At 37.5% G+C, this 22,053-nt stretch overlaps 1 protein-coding gene across 3 annotated transcripts in view; it reads left to right on the top strand.

Annotated features, from left to right (window-relative positions):
- Positions 1 to 18,140, top strand: part of PPARGC1A (PPARG coactivator 1 alpha) — a 304,344-nt gene extending 286,204 nt beyond the window's left edge. For 2 of the 3 annotated variants that reach the window (XM_054724022.1, XM_008140191.3), the window contains exons 8-13: positions 298 to 1,213; positions 1,795 to 1,899; positions 2,050 to 2,170; positions 11,863 to 11,984; positions 12,314 to 12,465; positions 17,622 to 18,140. In XM_054724022.1, coding sequence (XP_054579997.1) covers positions 298 to 1,213; positions 1,795 to 1,899; positions 2,050 to 2,170; positions 11,863 to 11,984; positions 12,314 to 12,465; positions 17,622 to 17,725 — 1,520 coding nt within the window. In that variant the 3' untranslated portion in view covers positions 17,726 to 18,140. The remainder of the gene's footprint in view (positions 1 to 297; positions 1,214 to 1,794; positions 1,900 to 2,049; positions 2,171 to 11,862; positions 11,985 to 12,313; positions 12,466 to 17,621) is intronic. The other variant, XM_054724037.1, reaches the window with a different exon arrangement.
- Positions 18,141 to 22,053: the final 3,913 nt, after the last annotated feature.

Here is a 22,053-nt window from a genome sequence, read left to right on the forward strand (position 1 = left end):
GCATTAATGCTTCCTGGAAAGCAGGTCTGTTAGCATTGGTGTTTGAGATACACAATATCATGACTCGCACAGCTGCCTGGCACAGTTGATCCATCTTTTCTTGGAGACAGGAGCACCAGAGAGTCATTTTAGCAGGTGTTGTCATGAATTTAATTTCCTTCTTTTTCACCCAGTTTTAACCATTGTCTGAAATCTCAGTAAAGTTAGGAAAATGTATCCTGGCATTTAAGAACATTGTCTCTTCTCTCTTTCTCTCCCCACCATTTTTTTTTTTTTTTTTTTTTTTTTTTGCCTTAGGCCTAACTCCACCCACAACTCCTCCTCATAAAGCCAACCAAGACAACCCTTTTAGGGCTTCTCCAAAGCTGAAGTCCTCTTGTAAGACTGTGGTACCTCCGCCATCGAAGAAGCCCCGGTACAGCGAGTGTCCTGGTACCCAAGGCAACAACTCCATCAAGAAAGGGCCTGAGCAGTCTGAGTTGTATGCGCAGCTCAGCAAGGCCTCAGTGCTCACCAGTGGACACGAGGAAAGGAAGGCTAAGCGGCCCAGTCTACGGCTGTTTGGTGACCATGACTACTGTCAGTCAATCAATTCCAAAACAGAAATACTCATCAATATATCACAGGAGCTCCAAGACTCTAGACAACTAGAATACAAAGATGCTTCCTCCAGTGGGCAGGGGCAGATTTGTTCCTCCACGGATTCAGACACTTGCTGCATGAGAGAGACTCTGCAGGGGAGCAAGCAGGTCTCTCCTTGTAGCACCAGGAAACAGCTCCAGGACCAGGAGATCCGCGCCGAGCTCAACAAGCACTTCGGTCATCCCAGTCAAGCTGTTTTCGACGACGAAGCAGACAAGACCAGTGAACTGAGGGACAGTGATTTCAGTAACGAACAATTCTCCAAACTACCTATGTTTATAAATTCAGGACTAGCCATGGATGGCCTGTTTGATGACAGCGAAGATGAAAGTGATAAACTGAACTACCCTTGGGACGGCACGCAGTCCTATTCATTGTTCGACGTGTCCCCTTCCTGCTCTTCCTTTAACTCTCCATGTAGAGATTCCGTTTCACCACCCAAATCCTTATTTTCTCAAAGACCCCAAAGGATGCGCTCTCGTTCAAGGTCCTTTTCTCGACATAGGTCGTGTTCCCGATCACCATATTCCAGGTCAAGATCAAGGTCCCCAGGCAGTAGATCCTCTTCAAGGTAAATCTTGTCAAAACCCACCCAGAGCATAAGGCATTCTCAGGAAGTAAAACAAACAAACAAACATAAAAACACAACAACCCACCAAAACCAAAAACATTTAAACCCACAAGCAGGCCAGCTCCTCACCACTGCATTCGGGTGTCACTGAACTAATGAGATTGTTGTTACACATACATCGCTCCTCATCTTCTCTTAAATCTGTCAGCCTTGAGCACAGTGCCTTGAGCCAGTCAGATCAGAGAGAGCAATTTGTAAGAAACTTGCTCATCTAACTTTTTCCATTACCTGGAGAGCTGCCCTGTGCAAGGATAGTTGAGATCCATGCAAGATAAAGCTGACAGTGTACCAGACTGGCGCTCGGCGTTAACATCAATAAGAGATGCTGGAGAGAACACATCACTCCCAGACCTCTGAGCTGACTAGATGATCAGAAACTGTCACTGGGAAATCTCACTAGTTTCTAGGAAGAAAAAGCCAGTTTATGTAATACAGCGTTCCTGGGCATGTTCAGTCGTGCTGATCAACGGGGGTTAAGTGGCAGTTGCAAATGCCCTTTTTGTTTTTCTCCTCTTTCCCAGATCTTGCTACTACTATGAGTCAAGCCACTGCAGACACCGTGCACACCGAAATTCTCCCCTGTGCTCGAGATCACGTTCAAGATCACCCTACAGCCGTAGGCCCAGGTAATGATGCGTGTCATTTTCCTTGGGCTCCTCTCATCCTGGCCTTTAGATGACAAGATGTTATCTAAACCCTGCCCCTCCCCAGTTTATTATTCATTTTGCTCGTGCCACTGGAGGTGGTTGACTTAATGATGAAGTTGTGTTTCTCAGGTATGACAGCTACGAGGAATATCAGCACGAAAGGCTGAAGAGGGAAGAATACCGCAGAGAGTATGAGAAGCGCGAGTCTGAAAGGGCCAAACAAAGGGAGAGGCAGAGGCAGAAGGCAATTGTAAGCAGCTTGGAGCTAACTTGCGTTTTAAAGGAGGGTTTCTCTTTTGTTTCCTTTTCTCTCCTTTCCTCCTCCTCCTCTTCTTCTTTTTTTTTTTTTTTAGATTAAATAATAAACTAAAGCCAAGGTTTTGTTAGAATATGCAATGTCTTGACATTAAAACATCAGTGAGTCCCCAATCTCCCTTCACACAGATTATTGGAGAACCAAATGTTAAATCAGTATAGCTCATTCATCTCATTCATCTTGAAGCTCATTACTGTGTTAAAAAATGGAGGCAGGAGAGAGTTATTCAGTCAGGCACTGGTTCCATCGGGTCAACGGATGAGTTCTTCTTGCTTTTTTCCCTGAGTGGAAAATGAGGAGGGAGTACTGTTCTGTCTTTTTGGCAGGTGTGAGGACTATATTGTCCATGAAGAGACTGGGTCTCTTAGATTTAAAGGAGGCAGTAGAGGAAAATTTGCTAAGAAAGTCATCATTTCTTTCTTGTGCTGGGTCAACACCTAACTGGGCAGTTGACTCATCACATTTCTTATGAACTATTTGTCAATAACCCATTATGTATTTTGGCACCACTTATGGCAGGGCATTACATTCACATGACATATAGACCATACTGACCTTTACTGGAAAGATCCAGGTTATGTTAAATTAATTTTTTTCCCTGTGGGTCAGTATGTTTTTAGCAGCTGCTTACTAACTGATAGACTTTACCCCACCTCCCACCCATTGCTTATCAATCTAGACCTTGGAAGACAGATATGAGACACTCCAGTTGTCAGTGTCTAGTGCTTGTCCATGGCAGAGATTCCTAATTGATTATGTCACTGTTTCCCACCAAAGCCCCCATAGAGTCTCAAGGTGCTCCAGGAGCCATGGCTAATAGATTAGAAATGGTACTGCTTTTGTTCATTGCAACTGCTGCCTGTCTTGCTAGCTGCTGAGAATCATTTCCATGAAGATCAGCTTTTGACAAATCTTGCATACAAGGAAACCAAGTCTTAGGGAATGGAATTTTAAAGGGTAGATGGATATGGTTCCTTTAAGAAAACCCACTACCATCAATAAAATCTTGAAAAACCTACAGAAAAAAAAACTGACTAATGAAGTCAAAATCAAGCATTGGCCAACAGTTATCAGCTGGAGGAAAAAGGTTAAATGAGAGATTTGTTAATCGTAGGCACTCAAGGGGAAAAAAGGGAGATGTAATTGAATACTTAGGCTAAAGGTCTAGGGTGTTTGCTGTCACTTAACTTTAAATCTACCTAAGACTGAATCATGGGTCTTTTGAAAATTACACTTTTCCTCATTTTTTCTCAACTTTCAAATGAGCTGTGATATTAAGATCTGCCAGAGTGTCATTAGTTAACACTTAAGAAGACTAATGAAAATTAAAAATTCAATATTTCTAATTTTGCTGTTTTTAATTAATAGCCTATTCAATAATTATAATAACTCACATTTATATAGTGCCATGTAGTTTACAAAGCCTTTAAATATGGCATATTATAGTTAATCTTTATAAAAAGAATCATGTTGCATAAGCCTGTAAGAAAAATAGTTATTTCAGTGTTTGCAAATTCATAGTTTATAAAAGCCTTCATGTTTCTTTTTAGAAGTATGCCATTAAAGAGAGAGATTAATTATTTAATAATATACTTACTCATTTGGGCAAAATACAGCATAGCTATAACCAAAGCTATATAAATAAATGTAGATAAATTACATGTGCTTATTTTATTCCTTCCAAAGATAATTTAGTGCAAGATACTTAACTAGAGTCAAGAAAGGGAGGTAGCATTGAACAGACTGTCCAACCTATGAGGGAAGGTGGGTGGGGGGGGGAGGTGAGGAGGTAAGAGATCAACCAAAAGACTTGTATGCATGCATATGAGCATAACCAATGGACACAGATGGAGAGAGGGGGATGAAGGCATGTACTGCGGGGTAGGAGTGGCCGGGGAGAGGTTAATGGGGGAGGGGGTGAGGAAGGAGACTTATGTAATACTTCAAACAATAAAGAATTTAAATTTAAAAAAAGAAAGGAAGGAAGGTAGGTGCCTTTTTGCTAGTTTAACTCTTTCCAAATAGATCAAGTAGCATGATTGATCTACAGTCCATAAGCATCTTGAGCCAAAAGCATCTTGAGGTCATCAACCTCAGCTTGAAAGCAGATACCACCCCACCTTCTTATTGTGTCACAAATGTTGAATGTTCATAGTTAATTATTTGACTAAGACAATCTTTTATCAGTTTTCTTTGTAAGACGGCTTTTATAGTGCAAATGACAACTTGGATTATATTAAATAATTATAAAATAACCTTATATTTTTGAGAATTTTGACTTTTTTTTTTTAAGCAACAACCTATGACCTAGAGATTGTTTACTGACACAGTGACCTATAGGTAGTAAGAGCTTAATATAAAGAGTTGGGACTCACTGTTAAACCAATACCCACTTCAATAACTATATGCTATTTCTGTTTAACATAGTGAAAGCTCATGACTCTTTAGGTGACAAACATTTGCTTGGTGCTGAAGATATAAATTTAGGTAAGACTTGGTACCCTACAGCCAGGGAACTTCAAGTCTACTGGGAGATAAAGATAAACAAAGAGGCAATGGGGTGTGCTAAGTGCTATTGTAGAAGATACAGCTAAGGTACTATGGTGACATATGGATAGGCATGCAGACCTGGGAATGAGGGAGGTCATCCCTGAAAAGGGTGAGATTGATCTGTAACCAAAAGGATGGAAGGTGAAGGTTTGCTATACCTGTGCTGTCCAACATAGTAGCCATTAGCTATGTGGCTAATCCAGCTAGTCCCAAATTTGAATGCACTAAAAGTGTGATTGGATTTTAAAGACTGTACAAAAAAAAAAAAGGGTGTAAGATACTTCATTAATATTTTTATATCAATTACAAGTTGAAATGATATTTTTTAGATATTGAGCTAAATAAAATACATCATTAAAATTAAATTTCTGGCTCTTTTTTACTTTGAAAATGTGCCTCTTAGAAAATTTAAAATTATATGAACTGCACTATACTCTTCTTGGACATTGATATTCTAGGCAGAGGCTATAACTCATACTAAATTTCTGGAAAAAAGCAAGGTATATTGAATCTTATAGTCGTTTAACTAGAACACTTGGGTATAAGAGCAGCAAGAAATAAGTCTGGAGGGCTCCATGGTAGCCAGATCTTTGAAGGGTTCTGTAAGTCGTGATAAAGATTTTGAAGTCTATCTTGGAGGCATAGTGGAACTACTTAATGAGTTTACCCACAGGAAGATTTTCTGATTGATTTCCTTCCTCAAAATGATCTGCTTTCTTATGCTAAAATGTATTTTGCAAAGTTTATTTTTATGTACTTGGGCACAGAGATACAGGCAATTATTTTTGAGTCATTGGACTAGATTAGCTTGAAAAGTCATTCATGAAACAGCTAAAGAACTAGGACAGTCCACCCAAGTTGGTCGGGTAGGTGATTTCCCTTCAGATTTTTGAGATACCCTTAAAGTAATGAATGAGTAGCAAATTATGTTTGGAATACTTTGTGTGTAGTGCAGGATTTTACATTAATTCTGATCAATCATATAATTAGGGGCCAACAAAGCAGAGTTACCATAAGGAAAAAAATTATGTGAAAGTCATTTAGTAATAGGTATTTTACAGAATTAAGGTCGTCTTTGTTACCTTTGTTTTGTGCTCTATTTTGTTTTTGCTTTGAGCTCTTTAAGGAGTTGGTTTGGGAGGTCTGTAAAGTTTTCATAACTATGCCTCTAAAAGTGTATCCAGATTGACTTGAGTTTACCACATCAGAGAGTTAAGCGAAGACTACTGATTAGTAATTACTAACCCGGAATCATACATTGTGGTTGAATATTGCTATTGGTTCAGTTGATACTTTCCTCCAATTTCCATCTAAACTCTCAGAAACCAATTCACCCTCTGCCTTTCTCAGTCTCATAGGCTTGAAACAATTCAAATTTTACTGGAGCTGAGCAAGCCAGAATTTAATACTTACTGTCTAAACTGTCACTGCTCTAATTTCTTGTGGATTTCTAAGTCCAGCTCCATTTGCAATTTGTACAGTTTCCTGCCAGAAAACATGATAATGGGATGTTAATTAAAAGGGCAAATCTAGACATTATGATATGGCTCAGTGCTTAAAACCAAAACCAGATGTGCTTGGGCAGTGGCTGTGGCATTTCATTTCTCTTCTCCTCCATTGGTTAGTATGCAGCCCAGGAGCCAGGGACAGTGCATCATCACTGATAATAATCAGCTTCTTCCAAATGAAAAGAAATGTGTAATTTCTCATAGTTTCTCTTTTATGGAGAAAATTAAGTAGTATTCTATTCTAGCCCTTTTCAAGAGATATTTAAGGTGGGTGAATATATTTTGAGTTCTAAGCTCACTATTTAGAAATTAGATTTATCACAGGTAGTTATATATACTCTGAGTCTATAATATACATGTTTTCTGATTTGTCACTGGGTTTACTTGCATCTTAGCTCTTACTTGCAGACTGTCTATTAAGTAGACTAACCTGGGTTTATTCCTATTTATCCCACCTTATACCCTAAGAAGGAACATGTCTGAGCACTTCTGGGATGGGGGTAACTTGGAAAATGGAATACTGTAGTTTTGTTTTCTCCCTAAGAGTGCACCCTAGTAGTATAAACTCATTGAATGGCTACTGAATTAGTTGGCATGGAATCAATATTAAAGGCAAAAGAAAAAAATCCTTTTGTTTTTGGATTTTGTCAGAGTTTTGGCATTTTGTTCTGTCTATCCATATCTTTTTATGGCTACCCCCTCAGGTTTTTCCTTTTGATAGAGGACCTAACTATTCCATTGATTCTAGAAATGGCATGGAATTTATCCATTCATCTCATCTATCTCATCTATAGCATTTGTAGTATCCTTGGAATTTTTGAGGAAATCAGGTTGTACCTAATGTGACAATAAACACAAATCTTTCATTGCCAAAGTTGACATGCATTTTTCTTAGCAAAGGAGGAAGATTTTAAAATTTATTTTAATTTTGAAATGTAGAATAAAAGTTCTGAAAATCCAAATTCTATGAAGCTGTTCCTTGTTGTTAGTTAGTAATGCAGAACATTTTAGTGAGATAACCCATGAAAAGCATGAACCAGTACTTGATATATTTTAGACAATAAATGTTAGCCTCCTAATTAATTTTATTTTTAAAATATATTTTAATCCTCACCAAAGGATATGTTTTTATTGATTTGAGAGAGAGAGAGAGAGAGAGAAGAGAGACATTGATATGAGAGGAAAATATCAATCAGTGCCTCTAGTACTTGCCCCAACCAGGAACTGAACCTGAAACCTATGTACTATGTGTCCTGACTGGGAATCAAACCCACAACCTTTTGGAGTACAGGATGAGGCTCCAACCAGGTGAGCCACCCAGCTAGGGCTAATTTTATTTTTATTCGTAGTCAAATCACTTTTATCAGGAGTAGCTTATTATTTGATGAGAAACATTGTTTGCTTTCTCCAGCTAACTGAGAGGCTCTATACACTTTCTGATAAAGGCTTTGATAATGCAAAGTCAGTTCATTCAGTCAGGTTTTACTTTTCTTTATTTATCTCTCCTGTTTTGATATAATGAGGATTTACCATACCTGTTAATGCAACATAAATCTTTAGTTTTATTATCCACCCCATCAGCAAACTAGCTCTTGTGAAAATTGAAGCTAAAAGATATTTGATAAATATTCCATCCTCCTCGATAGTGAAAACTGGCCTTAAAATCATTTTTCAAAAGCTTTTGCCAAAGGTTTAGAGTTCCTCCAAGCCTTTAAGAAGTTGGAAATGTTATTAAGCATTTTGATTTCTTTTCCTTTCATCTCCTGTTTAGAAATTAATGTCTTGAAAAATTGGCTGCAAATGTTAAGGTTTTTTAAAGATATGCAATCTATTCATCAGTCTAATAAAACTGCAACATGTTAAAAATAATAAGTTCTCTGCTAGACATTTTGGCCAATCTTGGAAAGATTTTTGTCTTTGCTGTTTAGACCTTCTGATGCCTTTTTAGTTTCATTTTTAGCACCGGGAAAACCAAGCACTCAAATCATTTTATTTTAACATGTATTTAATCTCTGGTCTTTGTAAGGTAGCAAGATGTGGCCCCAGTCCTGTTTTTTATAAAAGGAGATAATAGACAAGTAGATAATACGTGACTGTGGATAGCCTTTGGATTTCTGTTCCTCCCATCCAGGTTGTGTCTTCTTTTTCCTGCAGAATGTATCCATAGCTGATGTAAAAGGTCCTCTGGTTTATCTCCTTTGTGGGATCATTGTTGCCTACAGCTTTGTATAAAGAAGCAATTCAGAGACTGTCCCAATATGTCTGCATATGGACGTGCATATGGTCGATTTTATCTTTAACTTCGAATTTACTTGAATCTGTAGGCTATGTGTATTCCCATAATGGTAGTTGAACAATTTCCTTGTGATGGTTCAATTTCTTTCTCTCTCTTCTGCATCTCCTCTCCTTTTCCTCTATACAGTAGTAACCTTCCTAAAAAGGCTCATTAAAAAAAGAAATTCAGAACACCCGTGCAAGCAGGCGCCAGGAAGTTTAGATAGCGGTCCCATCACATTCAACTGTTTGGCTGGAGCTGGATGCATAAATAGAATGGAATGTGATGTTATGAATCCCTTGCTTAAGTGCACAGCATTGTGCCAGGATGGGCCTCACCATCCGTTTATATTTATTGACCTCCTGATGTGCTGGCTGCTATGGAACAACACGGTGCAGCCTTTAATTGAGACATACAATCTACATGGAAGTGAATCAGGCAGCCTGCTCTATTTGCTGTATATCATCTGGTCAGTTACTTAGGCTCAATCGCCACTGTCAGGGGAATTGTGTTTTGCCGACTGTTTTAGCTAAGCCCCACCTCTGATTCTCAGAGGTGATTTTTAAGAGTGAAAGTCCTACCAACTTGTAGCTATTCCACATTTCTTACACTTTAACCTGTACTAACAAATAATTAATTTAATTAGCTGAGCTACCTGGGCAAGGTTTATCCTATGATAAAGCTTACACCTGGCTTTCTTTCTCTATTGTCTTTGCTTCATAAAGTACAGGCCACATTTAGGCATCTTTGATGTAATGGAAGGTATGGAGTAAGTGTTAAAAATTATTAATTGATTGGTGATCGGTTGATTTTTCAACAAATATTCATTGAGATTGATATTTCAGGTACCCTTAAAACATGGCAGATATGGTCTCTGCTTTCATGAAACTTCCATTGCAGGGGAGCTAGACATTAATCAGTGAATAAACTGTTAATCATTCAATTACAATTGGGCATAGAACTATAAGGGATAAATAGAGTGTCCTATTAGAGCAACCAAAAAAATCCTGACCTTATTTCAAGTCTCAGAAAGAAAATTATTGTTGAGTTCAGTGTAATTCTAGACAGTATGTATATGTTGGTGGAGGGGAGCAAGAGACAGTGTAAGATGTATGTTCTAAGTAGCAGGGGAACGGCTTGCTCCAAGGCCCTGGGGAAGGAAGCAGCACAGTATATACTAAGGACTGATGGATGCTCAAGGTGGCTGGAAAATAGAGTAAAGGAAAGAATGTAATGAGGGAGATAAAGCCCATGATGATGACAGGTACAGACTGTGATGGGCCCTGCAGGTCCTGTTAATGATTTAGGACTTTCTTTAAACATTAGGAGAAGCCCTGGAATGTGGTAGACAGTAATTGGCTACTCAACCTGAGTGAAATAATAGACTAGAGGAAGGTAAACATAGACACGGGGTTCAGGTTAAGAGGCTGTCGTACTAGTCCAGAAGGAGATGCTGGCAGCTTGTTTTAGGGAGATATAATAAAGGAGATGGACTAGAGAGAGATTTAGGAGGTAAAAATCAACAGGACTTAATGAGTGATTGGATATGAGGGAAGAATCAAGGAAGGCATTCAAGTTTTTGTCCTAACTGGCTAGATGGTGTTCACTGATCCAAGAACATTGAAGAAAGACCCACTCCTGGGGAGAGGGCCGGACTGGGGGGTTTGGTTTGGATGATGTTGGTCCAGCTAGAGGTGTCGAGGGGATATCTAACCCGAGATGTCAAGTAGATAGTTGGCTATTTGAGTCTGAAGTTCAGAGGAACTTCCTGATGAAAACAGAAATAGGAGGGTTGCATAAGATAAAAGAAGATGAAACATGAGTGATTAGATCACCTCAGATGATATCTATTACAGAGTCTGAGTTGTTCAGTTATATTTCACAAGCACTTATTGAGTGCTTGGTCTTTGGCAGGTCCTTCACTAAATACGGGGCACATAAAAAAGAAAGAAATTCAGTAAATAACATGGGACATCTCTTTGCCTTGGGCCTAAATTACTTTTCACATCATCCAAGACAGGATATCTCAGTACATCCAGAGAAAACTCTGAGGCAAGCAAAATCTGTACCTTGGTCCTGTGCTTCCTCGTCTTTGCTTCCATCTAACTTAAATCTCAGCAACCTGAAGTTCATTCCATTCTTGTTTGTCCTTGATAGACATGTAGCCTAGTTGGTAAGCACATTCTTTATATTAACTCCTTGCCTTCTTGCCTCTCTCAGTTTTAAGGAACATCGTGGCCCTTGGCCTGTCTTTTTAGAGCAAGATTTATAAGATTGCTTCTTACATTAAGAAATACATACCTGTCTTGTTTTTTTTATTTTTTATTTTTCAGAAATATATCCACTGGCTATGACATATTCCTCTCATATTGTGAAGGTTATAAATTGCTGATGACTTTCAGATTATGATGATATTGACTCTACTAGAGAAAATTAGGCCACACCCTTCTAGTCTGGTTCTAAAATAAGATTCATTGGCAAAGTGAAATTGATAGCCTCTTTAATAGCTCTTATTCTTTGGAGACTCATGGCTTAAAATAATCTACATTTTAAGACTGTATTTTTCAAATTATTGTCTCTGGACCACCTGCATCAGAATCACTTGGACGTGCTTGTTAAACATGAAGATCATTGAACCCTATCTTCCAAATTTTTTTAGTATAGCTGGGATAAATCCCAATAGTTTACATTTTTAATAAGCACCTCAGGTAATGTTTATTTATACTAGACTTTAAGAAATCACTCTTTTGCGGTATGTCAAAATTTGTGTCAGTTATTTTTCAATAAAATAGTGATTTGTATCAGTTTTTTCAATAAAACTGGGAAAAAATGCACATCTCCATATTAGAATTCTGAGTTAATGAGAAATTATACGGTTATGTGAGCCAGGTCAGTTTCTTACCAATTTTGAGGATTAATAATTGAGTCACAGGAGTTACAATATTTAACAGGTATTGTTCAGTTATTCAGTGATAAAATCATCACATTACACATATTTCTTTTCTAACATATAAAAATTCATGTGACTGAAGAACAGAGATGAGTAGGAAAAGTAGAAGAGAATGGGGCTCCAAACAGAGAGTATGTAAAGGAAGAGAGTGATATTGATGAAATGGAAATTAAAACTTTGTTCCAGCATAGCCTTTCATTCAGTTTAGTGTATGTTTTCCTTTAACTGGCATGCTCTGTGGGTTCTTCTTCTGCATGACTGTCCCTTTATGAATATTTCTAGAGGTTCAACTTCTTTCCTTTCTCCAGAACGAGCAAGTCTCTCTTTCTTCCCCCTCCCCCAGGAAGAACGCCGTGTGATTTATGTTGGCAAAATCAGACCTGACACAACACGGACAGAACTGAGGGACCGTTTTGAAGTTTTTGGTGAAATTGAGGAGTGCACAGTAAATCTGCGGGATGATGGGTGAGAATCTTCAAGATTATTTCTTGTTTAGAAGCTGACATATGTAAAAAATTATGGCCCGAAGATGACTAGGATGGGGATGCTTTGACAGATGACATGTTGAGTTCAGAACCTTATTTATTTTCTTTCATCCCTATTTATTAATCTTTCTAGTTGAGATTTCCTGTCCCAGAAATAAGTATTTAGCAGCTTGACAGGACAATCACACTGATAAATGGGCGCAGAGGTTCAGACGTGGGCACCAGCAGAGTCTCCCAAAGTAGAAAGTGCTATAGTCATATATGCTAATGCTTCCTCACTAGCTTTGAACTTCTCTTTGTCCATTGCAGAGACAGCTATGGTTTCATTACCTACCGTTACACCTGTGATGCTTTTGCTGCTCTTGAAAATGGATATACTTTGCGCAGGTCGAATGAAACTGACTTCGAGCTGTACTTTTGTGGACGCAAGCAATTTTTCAAGTCTAACTATGCAGACCTAGGTATGGATTTTATTGTACATAGAATGAGGAATCCATAATGTAGAGCTCAAAATGGGAGTAAATGTAAACCGAAGGCACATTGGGTTGAACCATTATTTTACTAGAGGGAATATTTGAATAGAAATTTTATATTATTATCATTTTTTTAATGCACAAGACAGTTTCAGAAACAAGGGGTGTAGGTTTGGGCAACAAAAGGAAGAAGTAAATTTGTTGTACTGTCTTCCCAGATGCTGAAATTCTGCATTGTTTGTGTATGGAGGTGGTATATTGTGTTTTGTGTGTGTATGTCTTGTGTGTATATGTGGGTACAGTATACATCTGCATGTGTCTATGTTGTATGTGTCTTTGACTATGTATATAATCTGCCATTGTTTTCTGTTCCCATCCCTGAACCCTTTTTTCCAAACCTGTAGCATTGCCATCATTGTTTTATGGAACAGAGTGTGCAAAAGTCTTATTCTTTTTTATTATCACAAAGACTTAGATATGTTAATAATTTCAACAAAGTACACCTTGAGAAAAGAAAATAAAATTTTATATGTTATATCACATTATACTTTCTTTAAGAGAAAAAAGAGAAAATGTTATTTTTGAGTACTTCTATATGTTAGGCACTGTGTCAGGGGCTTTGCAAGTGTTTTCTCATTTAATTACCAGAACAGTCATGGAAGATAGATATTATCATTGTCATTCCCATTTTAGAGATAAGGAAACTGAAGCATCCATAAGTATTGATATTTTTCTTGTTCTAAAAGTTGTACAGAGTCAAGGGGTAAAATTTAGAAAATATAAAAAAGTTAAGAAAAATAGGAAAATCAGCTATCAGCCTATCACCTAGAGATAACCACTATGACTTAGTGTGTGTTGTACATTCCAGTATTTTGTCTCAGAATGTCTAATTTCTTATAGTTGAGGTCATGTTTTATATATATACATACTTTTAAATTCTACTTATCTCAATTAATATTACATAACTTCATTTTCCACTGTACTCACAGGATTAAAAATAATTTATCAACACTTTTTAATGGCAACACAGTATTCTGTTCAGTGAATAATGCCATTATATTTCAGCCTTCCATTATAGTTAAACATTTATTCAATTTTTAATATTATAAATAATGTCACAATTGACATCTTAATTTCCTTTCAAATTTTAATTTTGTTCTTTTGCATGTGATTTTTTTATCTAATGTGTGTATTGTAAGACTTTAGGTTCTTTGATGAAGGTAGGAAAGTGGCAAATGTCTCGTGCATATGACATACTTATTTAAATCAATTATGCTACTAATCATAAAATTAACATATACATCTAAACCTTATTATGTTTCTATCAGCACTTACTTTGGCTTGGTATAAAGAAAGAAATGAATACCAAATACTAGGATTTTTTTTCTCCCTTCCACCAAAACAATGTCTTCCTAGAGTAATTGATATAGGTAGTGTGCATTGTTCAGGGAGAATATGCTATAATTCACTTCAAAAACTAAATAGATAGTATGAAGCAGGGAAGAGGTAGCTGACTGTTAGAGAGATAGAGGCCTAGGGATGAAAATATAAACGGTGGCAAGTCATTTGTTCAAATGTTGGCTGATAAAAACAGTCAAGACAGATTGAAGTCTTGAGTTGATTTGACTTATTTCCTTCAGAGATGAAGGCCAGGGTGCTTCTAGTCTCTCAAAACATCTAGAGTTTAAAATAAGCTACCTAGAGGGGCCTTTAGATCACGATTCATCACTGGGAGAGGGAGGATTGAATGGTATTTCCAAATTGAACTAGAGCCTTCCTGAAATATTTCTAAGAAGAATGCTTCCCCTCTCGTTATCTCACCGCCTCGCCAGCAGCAATGAAACGTTGCCGTTGCTAAGCTAGCTCTGTATTTCCTGAAAAGTGTGTTTGATGTGCACGGTAGTAGCATGGGTTTTTCCAATTCCCTCAAGCCCGCCAATTTCATGAAGCACAGTCGATCTGAGTGAACACAGCCACAGTGTAGTCAAAAAACCTGCAGAATTTTGGAATCCTGCAGACCTGGGTTTGAAACCTGACTTAGCTTCTGACCTTAAGCAAACAATTAAACTCCCTCTGCTTCTGGTTCTCCATGGGTAACACACCCCATATTGCTGCTGTGGATATTAAATTAATGTTTGTGAAGCTGTTAACAGTGTCTGGCATAAAGCAGTTGCTCAATAAAGAGTAGCTATGATTATCATTTAAAGTGATGGTAATGAGAAGTTGGAAGTTTCAAGTTACTTTAAAATGGAAGAATCAGCATCGGCTTTGAAATTGAACAACATTCATATGTGTCTGGTTTTTGTCCCCTGAAGAGTTCACGTTCAATGTGTCAGGTCACGGCCACTGAATGTGATGAGCAGAAGTATATACTGGACCATTAGAGGGATTGTGAGCTGTCGTGTGTGTCAGATGTAAAGTGAAAATGATGTGAGGCAGACACATTTTACCAAGAGTAAAGTGACCGAGTATTTTAGATAGATTTAACCAATTTTATTCTGTGTTTTATTTTTGCTACCCCAAATTAGGTTAGCTTGCCCACCCTATTTCAATACTCTTGAGGCCACTACAATAATATTAGTGCAAAACATGGTGATTCCAGTTACGATTTATGAGCCAGTTTTATAAATGAGATTCAGAATTTAAAGAGACAATCAAGGTTACTATGGTGAAGCCAGGATTTAATTCTGGTTTCTATGACTCTGTAATCTGTGTGTCTTTCTATTTACTGTCATAAAAAAATGGATCTTTCTGAAAAACCCCAATGAAAAAAATCTTAAAGAGGAAGGATAAAGATTAAATTACAACTATCTGACCAGAAGAGAAGGTTTGGTCAATACAAAAAATATAATAATTTTGATCACAAATTAGTTATGGTGTAGAACTTAAGCACATAAGAAAAAAATGAAGGAAATAAAATATCCATCACAAATTTTTATGCATATATACATAACTTTTCATAAACCCTTTTCATTTATTGGTAAATCATTCCCAGATCCCAACACAAATATTTTCACCCATAACTTTAGTAAAATTTAACAAATATTAAATTTAGTACCTACTTTGTGCCAACAGTTTTCTGTATGCCAGGAATACAGTTGTAATGTGATTTGTTTCTACTTATACAATGTCATTATTTGTAACAATTTATTTAAAAATAGTTAGAGTAGTTTTTGGGTTATTTCTATCAAACTTTGTATTATATTTGACTTGTGTTGCAGCATCCTTCCTTTAGTGTAGAAAAAGAGGTGGAATAGATGGCATTGCCTCAGGAAGTACATGTAACCACATTCTGTCTTCATGCAACAAAAAAAGACTTTAGGGTGCCTACTGTGTGATGTAGTATGCTCATATATGTGGGTATATATGTAAATTCCAGCCTGCATATTTCACAGTGAGGAAAGTCTTGAGAACCACTGTTTCAAAGTATTTTTAGTATTCGCTAATAAAAATATGGAAACACTGAAATTCTGGGTTTCATGCAGAATAATCCAAAGTTAAGACATTTTAATTTTTCTCCATATTTTCTCCAAGAAAAGATACATATGTGTGTTCCTGATGGGCCTAGGCTGACCTCAATGTCATGCACACTCAGTCATCAGCAGACTCTCTCACCTTCGTCTGCAATGCAACTGGAATTCTGATTCCAGGCTAATCTCTAGCAATGAGCAGGGTTTTCTTGCCTTTGGTTTTTACAAACAAGATTTTGATTTGAACATCAGCTTCTGGTGAGGTTTTAGTAATACAAGCAAACCAGTCATTTGGCTATGAAGAGAAGGGTGGGAGCCATTATCATTTAAGAATTAACCATATGAGATTTTAGTGAAGAAAGACTGGCCATTTCTGTTCTTGCTTTTATGTCTGGATCTGACTCTAAATGTTGTTGTTTTGTTTTTTCTTACCTGAAAAAACTTACTTGACACAAATTCCGTAAAGACAAGGAGTGGTAAGAATGAAAGAGAAAAAGAAGTGCAGGAATTTCTTTGTTTCCAAAAGCTAGGATGGTTAGAGTGGATTATAGCGAGGGCTAAAACATCAGTCTGGGGCTGCAGGGTTTGAGGGATTGCAACCATTTCAGCACAACATCTTGTGAGGTCAGTGATCATGCCTCCACATTACTGAGTCTTATACTCCTCTGTCATGTTGAGCATTTTATTTTCGGGACTTGGTCTGGGTAAAACATGGAAATGTTCATATTTTGGTAGGATTGTTAATGTTTTCCAGAAAGGATTGTTTTCCCTTCGAAGTCAGTGCTTTCAATAGAATGAAAGTATTTACAAGATATTTTTTCTCACTTACAAGGCCGGCAAAAATATCTGACTTTTTTTTTTTTTAATATGTCAATGGAGAAAATCAGAAATAGTTAACAGATTTTCACTTTATATCCAACATTGCTGAAACACATTGATTTTGTTAAGGGCTCTTTGAACTAGCATGTGGGACTTGGCACAAAAGCTGACGTGGGCTAGTTTAAGGATTCAAGAGAGACCATGGCTTTATTTTCACCTGCATATTTTCCGTCTCCTATTAATTAGTAAAGAGACTGAATTTATGCTCTCTAGACATGAAACATTTCCCTAAACCTTCTAATTTGGAGGATTTTGTGCCACTAGTCATTTCTGGGGTACCCAAAGGTATGTAGTAGGTGACTGGGTCATATGTTTCTCCTACCTTAAGAGAGAGTAACAGGATGGGGAGTGGGTGAACTTCTGATTCTCTCCCTACAACTCAACTGGATTTTTGCTCAATGAAATTAGTCTCATTGAATAGGAAAATTAATTCCAGCTTCTACTCTTGTCTCTCCACCTAAGTTGTTGAGGAACCTTAGGTGAGTTGTTTAACATGCCATGGGGGGAGTGGGGGCTTATTTTCAAAGAATATCATTGGACAAGTTGCTATTGAATAGTTGCTATTAAAGTCTATTTTGACTACCTTCCAGGAGAGTTTAAATCTAAAATGCATCAATTGATGAGTATTTTGAGTGCCCACCACACCTTACCCTATATATATATATATAATTTTGGCATATTTTTAAAGTATATTGATTAGATAAGCTGCTCTTACATAAGGTCTTCTTGAATGCGATGATTGAGTTGATGACCATCAGAAAAGGGTGCATCTGACCTGGCTTGGATTTCTTTCAGATTCAAACTCAGATGACTTTGACCCTGCTTCCACCAAGAGCAAGTATGACTCTCTGGATTTCGATAGTTTACTGAAAGAAGCTCAGAGAAGCTTGCGCAGGTAACATGTTCCCTGCCTGAGGATGACAGAGGGACGGTGAATACCTCACGGGACAGTGCGTCCTCCCCTAACAGACTATTGCAAGTCATACTTAGGAATTTCTCCTACTTTACACTCTGTACAAAAACAAAACAAAACAACAACAATACAACAAGAACAACAACAACAATGGTTTACATGAACACAGCTGCTGAAGAAGCAAGAGACAGAATGGATATCCAGTAAGCACATGTTTATTCATGGGTGTCAGCTTCGCTTTCCCTGGAGTCTCTCGGTGATGGTGAGTGTGTGTGTGTGTGTGTGTGTGTGTGTGTGTGTGTGCATGTGTGCCTGGTTTGGGGGAAGTGTGCATGTGCAGGTGGGGACTGGGGGCTCCTGACCAGAGTGTACCAGGGCAAACCACTTCAAATGGCAGCAGTTCCAAGAAGACACACGTAAAACCTAGAACTTCAAAATGTTCATATTCTATTCAAAAGGAAAAAAATGAATAAATTCAAAAGGAAAGAAAACCAATCAACCAACCAACCAACCAACCACAAGCCACCCTAAAATGACAGCCGCTGATGTCTGGGCATCAGCCTCCGTACTCTTGTTTTTTAAGAAAGTACAAAATCAACTTGAAGCAAGTGTTCTCTCATAACATGATTATATGACAATCCCGAAGAAACAACAGGTTCCATAGAACTAATATCTTCTCTCTCTCTCTCTCTCTCTCTCTCTCTCTCTCTCTCTCTCTCTCTCTCTCTCTTTTCCTTCTTTTTTTTTTCCTTTGGCCATGGAATCTGGGTGGGAGAGGATACTGCGGGCACTGGAATGCTAAACTTTCCTAACATTTTGAAGTTTCTGTCATTCGTCCTTTATCCTGACACCCATGTAAATGTCCAAAAATGTTGATCTTCCACTGCAAAATTCAAAAGCCTTGTCCATGGCCAATCGTGCACCTTGGCCAATGGTTCTTTCTGAGGAGCGGGCGCGGTGTTACATTACAGAATGAGAGTTGGGTAGAACTCTCTGCGATGTGTTCAGATAGTGTAATTGCTACACTCTCCAATGTAGTTAAGTATTTACAGATGTTAAATGGAGTATTTTTATTTTGTGTACATACTATACAACAATGTTCTTTTTTTGTTACAGCTATGCACTGTAAATGCAGCCTTCTTTTCAAAACTGCTGAATTTTTCTTAATCAAGAATATTCAAATGTAATTATGAGGTGAAACAACTATTGTACACTAACCTATTTAGAAGCTGAACTTACTGCTTATATATATTTGATTGTACAAAACAAAAACAAAAAAGACAGTGTGTGTGTCCGTTGAGTGCAGCAACAAAACGATGCTTCGCGCGTATCCATCCCTTCTTAGGTGAGCTTTGATCTAAGCATCTTGTCAAGAAATATCCTAGCCCCCTAAAGGTATTAACCACTTCTGCGATATTTTTCCACATTTTCTTGTTGCTTGTTTTTCTTTGAAGTTTTATACACTGGATTTGTTAGGGGAATGAAAATTTTCTCATCTAAAATTTTTCTAGACGATATCATGATTTTATGTAAAGTCTCAATGGGTAACCATTAAGAAATGTTTTTATTTTCTCTATCAACAGTAGTTTTGAAACTAGAGGTCAAAAAATCTTTTTAAAATGCTGTTTCATTTTAATTCTTGTGATTTTAATTTGATACAAAATGCTGAGGTAATAATTGCAGTATGATTTTTACAATAATCAATGTGTGTCTGAAGACCATCTCTGAAGCCAGTATCTCTTTCCCTTGGCAGAGTATGATGATGGTATTTATCTGTATTTTTTACAGTTATGCATCCTGTATAAATACTGATATCTCATTCCTTTGTTTACTAAAGAGACATATTTATCGGTTGCAGATAGCCTATTTATTATAAATTATGAGATGATGAAAATCCTCAAGCCAGTGGAAATTTTCTACCTAGGATGCATGGCCGTTGTCAGGGTGGAGTTTCAGTGTTTCGTTTGGGAAACTCAGCTTTTGCAGAAGCAGTGTTTCTGCTTGCACTAGCATGGCCTCTGATGTGACCATGATGTTGTTCTTGATGACATTGCTTCTGCTAAATTTAATAAAAAAAAACTTCCGAAAAACCTCCATTTTGAGCATCAGGATTTCATCTGAGTGTGGAGCCCTGGAATGGAAGTCAGTACAGTTTGGAGTGTGTATTCACGTTTCTAAATTGAGATTCCATCAAGGTTTGGCTGACATGACTTTTCTGGAAGACATGATAACGCCTACTTCTTAATCGTTCTTTTCCTTTCTCTCGCCCAACACGATCTTATAAAATGGATTTCACCCCCAGGCCAATGCAGCTAATTTTGATGGCTGCATTCATTTATCACCAGCATATTGTGTTCTGAGTGAATCCACTGTCTGTCCTGTCAGATGCTTGCTTGATTTTTTGGCTTCTTATTTCTAAGTAGATAGAAAGCAATAAAAATACTATGAAATAAACTCGTTCACAGGTTCTGCGTTACAACAGTAACACATCTTTAATCCGCCTAATTCTTGTTGTTCCGTAGGTTAAATGCAGGTATTTTAAACTCTGTGTGAACGCCAAACTGAAGTTTACAGTCTTTCTTTCTGAATTCTGAGTATCTTCTGTTGTAGAATAATAATAATAAAAAAGACTATTAAGAGCAATAAATTATTTTTAAGAAATCAATATTTAGTAAATCATATTATGTGTTCAAGGACCAGATGCGTTCTCTATTTTGCCTTTAAATTTTTGTGATCCAGTTTTAAATACATTCTCCTTCTTGCCCTGGATTGTTAACATGAGTAAGAATACTTGGTTCCTTTTCTTACTTATCAAAAGACAGCATTACAGATCTCATGTTGAGAATTAATTTATTCCCCCTCTGGCCTGACAAATATTGTTCCCATAAAGATCATAGTTTTTTTGTGTGTGTGTTTTTTCCCCATGGACTTCAAATTGCATCTAAAATTAGTGCAAAGAGAGAATCACTAAACCATCCGAATAGAGCTTTTGTATCTTATGCAGACACTGTGGGTAGCCCATCAAAATGTAAACTGTATTCCTTTTATTTTTATTTTTAAATTTTTTTTTTTGGAGAGGATCTTTCAAATGAACACATGCACCCCATCACCACTGGAGGCAAATTTCAGCATAGATCTCTGGGTTTCTAGATGACCGCAGGCCATTGCCTTCACGCTGTGGTAAGTACCACATCTACAATTCTGGCGACTGAACTGGTGCTTTAGAAATGTGGGTGTGTTTTTTTTTAAAGAGATGTAGCAGAATAATTCTTCCAGTGCAACAAAATCAATTTTTTTGCTAAACGACTCCGAGAGAGCAACGCCTGGGCTGTCAACATTCAAAGCAGCAGAGAGGGAACTTTGCACTATTGGGGTATGATGGTTGGTCAGTTGCAAAAAGGAAACCTTTTCATGCCTTTAGATGTGAGCTTACAGTAGGTAATGATTATGTGTCCTTTTCTGATGGCTGTAATGAGAACTTCAATCACTGTAGTCTAAGACCTGATCTATAGATGACCTAGAATAGCCATGTAATATAATGTGATGATTCTAAATTTGTACCTATGTGACAGACATTTTCAATAATGTGAACTGCTGATTTGATGGAGCTACTTTAAGATTTGTAGGTGAAAGTGTAATACTGTTGGTTGAACTATGCTGAAGAGGGAAAGTGAGCGATTAGTTGAGCCCTTGCCGGGCTTTATTTTTTCTTCCCCACCTGCCAATTCTACATGTATTGTTGTGGTTTTATTCATTGTATGAAAATTCCTGTGATTTTTTTTTAATGTGCAGTACACATCAGCCTCACTGAGCTAATAAAGGGAAACGAATGTTTCAAATTTACTTCTGCTTTTCTTATTTATGGGAACCACACTTGTGGCATGTTCATCAGTTGAGGCCACAGTGCTCCTTCCTTATTATTCTCTTTCCCTTCTGCATTGCCCTCCTTTCTCCCTGCTTTTCCATATTCATGGATGGATTTCCGCTCTAAGGTAACGTGTACCTTCTGTATTTTACCTTGTCTCCTTACGAATGACGAAGGCAGAAGCGGTGACTCCTTGAATGAGAAGTGATGTGGGACTTGATTCCACGGACGAGATCTGTTTTTCTACTTACCTCCAGAAAGTGTGTATTTTTAAGTACAAGCCAATCACCTCTAGTGAGTAACCTGCTCAACATTCAGCTTAGAAAGCGGTTCTACTGTGAAAGGAATGAATATTTTTGAAGACTTATCATGGGAGGCAGTCCCCTTCCCCAGTCATATGTAAGTCATCGGGTTAAATATAGGACAAGCTGATAGCTGCCCACAAGGCT

This window comes from Eptesicus fuscus, chromosome 2 (genome assembly GCF_027574615.1).
Source record: "Eptesicus fuscus isolate TK198812 chromosome 2, DD_ASM_mEF_20220401, whole genome shotgun sequence".
Lineage (NCBI taxonomy): Eukaryota > Metazoa > Chordata > Mammalia > Chiroptera > Vespertilionidae > Eptesicus > Eptesicus fuscus.